Genomic DNA, 7,143 nt, shown 5'->3' on the forward strand with positions numbered 1-7,143 from the left:
TAGAAGGTCATATTGGAGGAAAAACAATTGGATGAATTTTAAGTGATCCTCCCATCTTCTTCCCATCAGAAAACAAACTTTCTAATTGGATAATCACTATTCCGTCAAGGTAAACAATAATAAATTCTCTGGACCAAGTGACAACAGTCATTGGAGGGAATATATAAGAAGCCCATTGATCAAGACTTTCAAACTCAAGTTCCTCACTCACCTTGAAACCTAGAAGCTCAACCCAGCAACACCATGGTCAGCTCCTGTTGTGGCTCCACCTGCTCTGGCCTGAGCTGTGGCTCTGGCTGCTGTGCTCCCTGCTGCTGCCGCCCAGCCTGCTGCCTTAGGCCAGCCTGCTGCCAGAGCACCTGCTGCAGGACCAACTGTTATAGGCCCACCTGCATTGTTTCCACCTGCTGCCGCCCCAGCTGCTGTGGGTCCAGCTGCTGCCAGCCCTGCTGCCGCCCCAGCTGCTGTGGGTCCAGCTGTTGCCAGCCTTGTTGCCGCCCCAGCTGCTGTGTGACTAGCTGCTGCCAGCCCTGCTGCCGCCCAAGCTGTTGTGTGTCCAGCTGTTGCCAGCCTTGTTGCCGCCCCAGCTGCTGTGGGTCCAGCTGTTGCCAGCCTTGTTGCCGCCCCAGCTGCTGTGGGTCCAGCTGCTGCCAGCCTTGCTGCCGCCCCAGCTGCTGCTGCCGCCCAACTTGCTGTAGACCAAGTTGCTGTCAGTCTGTGTGCTGCCAACCAACTTGCTGCCGCCCTTCCTGCTGTCAGTCTAGTTGCTGCCGCCCCAGCTGCTGTGTGTCCAGCTGCTGCCAGCCTTGCTGCCGCCCCATCTCCTGCCAGACCACCTGCTGCAGAACCACCTGCTGCCGCCCAGCCTGCTGTGGCTCCTGCTGCTGCTAAGAATCTTAACTTGTTTGCATTCAAAACATAAAAACAAGTTCAACACTTGTCTTCCCCTTATGAATCAGTGGAATTATGCTCATTAATGCCAATCAATTGTAAGATGAGTCACAGAAGACTAATGATTAGAGACTACCTAGTCACCTTATGGACATTTTTTTTTCTTATCCCAGACAAAAGCTATTTACCCCAAATCTACAATTAATAAAATACCTTCTCCATGTCTTTTTACTCCTAATTCAGAAACCACTGTGTAGAGGAACATAGTTTTCCCTCTAAAAATAACCTGAGGGATCCTTAAATTCAGTTCTTGTGGAAAAATCCTTGTTACCTGACAGTTTCACTGTAAAAACATCCAGTGTAAGACTGATGAATCTAGAACTCAAAGCAATATTTACATCCCACATTTCTTCTCATCATTTCCTCATGTTGTTATTTGTATGCACTTCAATAAAGCTTCAGTTTTCTAATAATGAAAAATATTAACAATAGCTCGTCATTTTATCATGTTTTTCATGAATAATTTTTTATTTATTGTTATTTTTCTCTGAGTACTTAAAGTCAGCTCTGTATTTGCAATGTCATAGGGGACCAGATCATAGAATAACAATGACTTGCCTTATGGGGTCATTGTGGGGATCAAATAAGATAATAAAGATAATATACACAATAAACTATGCAAACTTTAAAATTCCGTATAAATATGAGTCATTATTTTTATAGTTATGCTACCAATAATAATAATAATCCACTCATATAATCCATTGTAGTTATAAAGTGCTTTACATATACTCCCATATTATTATTACAGATAATATAACATAATACATAAGAGTTCTATGAAACCTTAGGGAAAAAACATTTAGTTTAACTCTCATTTTACATATTGGGAAACTGAGGAACATAGAGGTAAACTAAATCATAAAGAACACACAAGAAGTATGTAGCAGAGATGGAATTTGAATCCATGTTCTCTGATTCCAAATAAAATGCCATTTCTACTGCACCACACTATCTCCTTATCTCATTCAATCCTCACAACAACCCTGTGAAAAATGCATTCTCATTTTATAGACAAAGAAATTGAGAATTAGAGCAGAGAAGTGACTTGCCCAAGGTCACACATCTAAAAATTGTCTTTGACTCTGGTCTTCAGACACTATAGTGAAAATGATCTTTCATCATACTATATTGTTAGATGGGAGTGTCTACTTAGCATAAGAGATATGGACAAAAATCTATGATTCCATTGATAGAGGAAAGAAACAGATAAAGAAACTTCCTATACCAATGCATGTCAACATCTTATTTTTTAACTTAGGTAACCTAGAACCCCGAGAAGTTACATAATTTGTAGGGGTTCACACAACCAGACTATATAAGAGGCAGGACTAGAACCCAGAACTGGAAGGTATATACACATACACATTCTTATTGTTGTTCAAACATTCCACTTGTGTCTGACCCTTAGTGACTCTGTTTGACATTTCCTTGGCAAAGCTCTTGGAGAAGAACTCAGGTCTTCGTGACTCCACGCCCAGTGCTCTATACATTGTACTACCTAGCTGCCCCCCAAGGATGATATACATGCATACATATACGTAAACATGCATATGTACATAATAGCATATGTGTGAGTGCTTAAATAATTTTCAAGGACTTTTTTATCTTTGCCTGATTATACACAAAAAACAAATATGTCTGTTTCTTGGTTCTATTGTTTTCCCCAAATAATGAAGGCATCACAATGAAATTTTCAAATAATTTTTCATTTAAATCAAAACAATTTCTTTCAAAGAATTGATGTTGAACTTTCTGGAATTTATTTTGAACTCTTTAGTGTGCCTGGGAGTGGGTTACCTCACCAATGGAGATCTTCAAGTATAGAATGGATGTCCATCTGTCAAATATGTTGCAGAAAGGACTCTTGTTCAAATAGGCATGGGCTGAAATTCATGGTCCTCTCTTTCATGTAGTATCTAACTGGAAAGAATAATATGTAAGGGGGGAAATCATGTTTAATTCTGTTAAAGTTATTTGAGGGAAGTGCCCAAATGAATAAAGGGAGAGAGCTGACGGTAATATAGTTAGATTTTCAAATAATCCTTGGTAGGGTCCCACAAAAATTTGTTGTTGTTCAGTCATGCCCATGTCTTTGTGGCCTCGTGGTGAAGTGGATAGATTACCAAGACTGGAGTTTGGAAGACCCACATATCAAATCTGACCTCGGACACTAATTAGATGTATGATCCTCATTCATACTTTTCTAGGCAAAGATATTAGAGTGACTTGCCATTTTTTTCTCAATTTCTTTTGACAAATAACCTGAGGCAAACAAGGTTAAGTTACTTGCCCAAAGTTACACAGCTAGGAAGTGTCTGGGGCTGGATTTGAACAGTGGAAGATGAGTCTTTCTGACTCTAGGTCCGACACTCTATTCACTGCAACATCTAGCTGCCTGTTATCTGAGTTCCTCCTTGTTTTGTCATGATTAAAGTTTTAGTTTCTGGAACTTAATAAACAAAATGGAAAAGAATCATATGGGGTGAGAAAGTACAGATGGGATGAAAACAACCCTGAAGAAGGGACTAACTATACTCAAGAGCTCACAGATAGATTGAAATAAAGACCTATTAAGGAATTTTCCTTACAGAGAAAACAAATGGTAGAAAGGATTACAGAATCATAGATTTGCAGTTAGAAAGAACCAAATATCCCTTTCCTCTTGCCCCATTTTGTATTTATAGAAGCTGAGACCTAAGGTACCCAAAGCCATACAAGTAGGGTTAGATTTGAACCTATGCTATGTGACTCCAAATGTAACACTCTTTTCACTTGAAGATTCTGTTGTTATTTCTGTGGTCAAATAAAAATAAGTACTTAGGATGCTGTAGCTAATATTTTTTACAAATTATGTAAGGGAAGAAGGACATAATGAAATCTCTAAGTCTAGAATAGATCATAAGTGTACCTTACTTTTCTGAGTTGGTAGAAATAAAAACCAACCCAAACACACTGAGAGAATTTAGTCATTAAGACTATGAAAAACCAGAATTTTGAGCAAAGCAATGACTGGCAAAGGATGTTCATTTTCCTCTTTTAATAAAGATGCAAGTCAGAAACGATTTTACATCCTAAAGCATTTATTAATTTATACTGAAGGCACTATAAGCATGGATCCATCTGACAACCATATAGAAAGGCTATAGATTTTTATCTCTTGGTTCCATTCTTTGTCCGACTAACAAAGGAAATCCTAACCTGTAGTTATAGCAGGAAATAAAATTCAATTTCCAATTTCTTTTCATTTAAATCAAAGCGAGAATCAACTTCTCAGGATTGGTGTTAATAATCAGTGGAATTTATGTAAAACATTGATGTGTATCTAGGGAATGCATAACCTTGTCATAGTAGTCCTTCAAGTAGAGGTTGAATGTTAATGTAATACAGTGGAAGGAGTAATTAAATCACAAAACAATTTCTGAGCCAACAGACCAACAGAAACCAACAGAAACACATGCAATCCTCTTGGTGTCTTTCTATATAGCCATTCCTCATTTCATGAGTTAGCAATGTTCTTGAAAAGAGGTATTAATATGGCTAAATGTTTCAAGGGCACTTGCTGTTCAGAGAACCCTTGCTTCTGAATCCTTCTGCAAAATAAAGAATCATTCCCTCATTTACCTCTCTTTTTCTTAGAAATTTGGGATGTTTATATATATATATATATATATACATATATGTCTATATATATTCACATAAGTGAAATGATCAAAACCAATTCTGAATGATCTTAATTGATTCTATTTATAATTAAGTGATTTTGTTCTGTTACTAAGTCATAGTTCTTTGTCTCTGAACTTAATTCAGAAATTCAGCAGTCTTGCAATGTGTTAAGTATAAAAATCTAGTTCTATTACTAACCATTGTTCTTTTCTTGCCCCAAGGAAATCTGCTATACCTGAGGAATATAAACTATAAAGAGAAAAGCTGTTACAAGAGTTCAGAGAAATAGAAGATCAAATGAGAATGGGGTAAAGCAGGCAATGTTATAGAGAAGAAATAGAACTGGAGGAGGACAGGGAGGATTTCTATAGGCATAGAGGGTAGAGTACTCCAGATACACAAAAGACGATGATTAAAAATAACAACTAAGAGAAGTACAAGAAGTATCGTGAGAAAGTAACTAAAACAATTTCACTGGAGAAGAAAGTTCGTGTTCTATTAACTAAATGAAATAGATATCAAAGATGAAAAGATATTTGAAATGATGCTTTGAAAATAATTCCAAGTAGATGATTTGCTGAAGGACATATGACTCTAGGTTCTTCCTAAACTAAAGAGATGCAACTAGATTATTACATATGAATAATGCTGATTAATGTTTGGGAGGTAATTAAGGGACTCTTTGAAGTCCGAGCATACAATCATGACCTCAGGGTAAATAGACAAAGGAGAAAATTTAATTTTGGTGGGGAAATAAGTTACTTTTGTGTTGTTTTTGTTTTTTAATGAGTTTATGAATGCTTCAATGATAACCTCACAACTACCTAACCAATCCAATGCTCTCATTTCAGAAGATAATCAAAAACAAGGAAAAGTTCCTGCATTGTACAGGACTACAGCACCTGGGCAGGGTATATAAAGGTGCCAGGACAGAACAGGGCATCCAGACCTGAAAAACCAACTCCTTCTCATCACCCAACCCAAACCAGAACCAACCAACACCATGGTCCAATCCTGCTGTGGCTCTGTGTCCTCTGGCTGTTGCCAGCCCAGCTGTTGTCTGACCAGCTGCTGCCAGCCCATCTGTTGCCAGACTACCTGTTGCCAGCCTAGCTGTTGCCAGTCTAGCTGCTGCCAGCCCAGCTGTTGCCAGTCTAGCTGCTGCCAGCCCAGCTGTTGCCAGTCTAGCTGCTGCCAGCCCTGCTGCCCACCCAGGTGCTGCCTGCCATTCTCTTGCCAAACCACCGTGTGCCGCCCAGTGACCTGTGTGCCCAGGTGCAGTCGCCCCATCTGTGACACTTGCTGCCGCCCTCGCTGCTGTGACCCCTGCTGCCTGCAGGAGGGCTGCTGCCGCCCCATTGCCTGCTGCCCCACCTCCTGCACAGCTGTGGTCTGCAGACCCTGCTGCTGGGCTTCCACCTGCTGCCATCCTATTAATGTGCAGTCTCCTTGCTGCAGACCCCCTTGCTGCCAGCCAGCCCCCTGCCGCACCACCTGCCGCTCCACCTGCTGCCCTACCTGCTGTTGAGAATCTATGGCCTTTCTGAGTCAACCAAGTCAAATGGAAAATATGGCCTCATGAGATGCCAATGTGCATGCCAATGTACATGATTACATTCTTCTCTTTCTAAGGATCAAATGACAAATTGTCATTTTTCCATGCATCAGTTTCTAGGAATTTTCCATGAAACTTCTAGGAAGTTTCCATGGAATCAGTTTCTAGGGGCAAATAGCTCACTGATAATGACCTAGATGAACTTTGCTAATTCATCCCAATAAGCGAGCATCCTAACAGGTTCTGACCTTTCTGCAATCACATTGGCATTTATAATTTTTCATAAGATATCCTCTGTATTTTTACTTGTCTTCAATAAACATTTTTTCCTGGCATAGCAAACACTTCTCACTATAAATTCTTCAATTATTATGTTCTTTACTCACTCTGTCTTAGCTAGAGCACTATTTGAAAAAGGTAAAGAAGAAGGTTACATCTTTTAAAGATGTAAAGGATCTCATGCAGAAAATTGAAGTTCAGAAGGAAAGACAGACTTGCCCATGGTCATGTAGAGACAGAATTTGAACCTTTGACTCTAATTCAAGTGTTCTTTCCACCCTGTATCACAATTGCTTTAGGGTTCAGAGAATTAACACCTTGGAACTTCAATTTGACAGAATGACATCACTTATATTCTGAAACAATTCCTTATTGTTGGAGGCCCTCTCAATTTTCTGGGTAATGTTATATTATCATCCCATTTCATTCTCCTCATTAACTTAAGGAAAATGTGGAATCAAACACAGAGTGAACCTAGCTGTCATATCACTGAGATTATCCAAAGGCTAAGGACCATATTATATTATATCATATTCAAACCATTTTTAATAAATAGTAGGGCACAATAGCTCAGAGAGCTAATTCTATATTTCAGGGGAAATATGGTGTCCAAGACAAAAGAGACAATAGACTTCTTGTATCTTGTCCTGGTCAGACTAGGAATATAATAACCTCAAAATTCATGCCATAGC

The 7,143-nt window shown here is 39.4% G+C and overlaps 1 protein-coding gene across 1 annotated transcript; it reads left to right on the top strand.

Moving 5' to 3' along the window:
- Positions 1 to 217: 217 nt before the first annotated feature.
- LOC100618794 (keratin-associated protein 4-6-like) lies at positions 218 to 6,631 on the top strand. Its single transcript, XM_016429548.2, has 2 exons — positions 218 to 871; positions 5,565 to 6,631. The coding sequence occupies exons 1-2, from the start codon at positions 244 to 246 to the stop codon at positions 6,143 to 6,145; spliced, it is 1,209 nt and encodes a 402-aa protein (XP_016285034.2). The 5' UTR covers positions 218 to 243; the 3' UTR covers positions 6,146 to 6,631.
- Positions 6,632 to 7,143: the final 512 nt, after the last annotated feature.

This window comes from Monodelphis domestica, chromosome 2 (genome assembly GCF_027887165.1).
Source record: "Monodelphis domestica isolate mMonDom1 chromosome 2, mMonDom1.pri, whole genome shotgun sequence".
NCBI lineage: Eukaryota > Metazoa > Chordata > Mammalia > Didelphimorphia > Didelphidae > Monodelphis > Monodelphis domestica.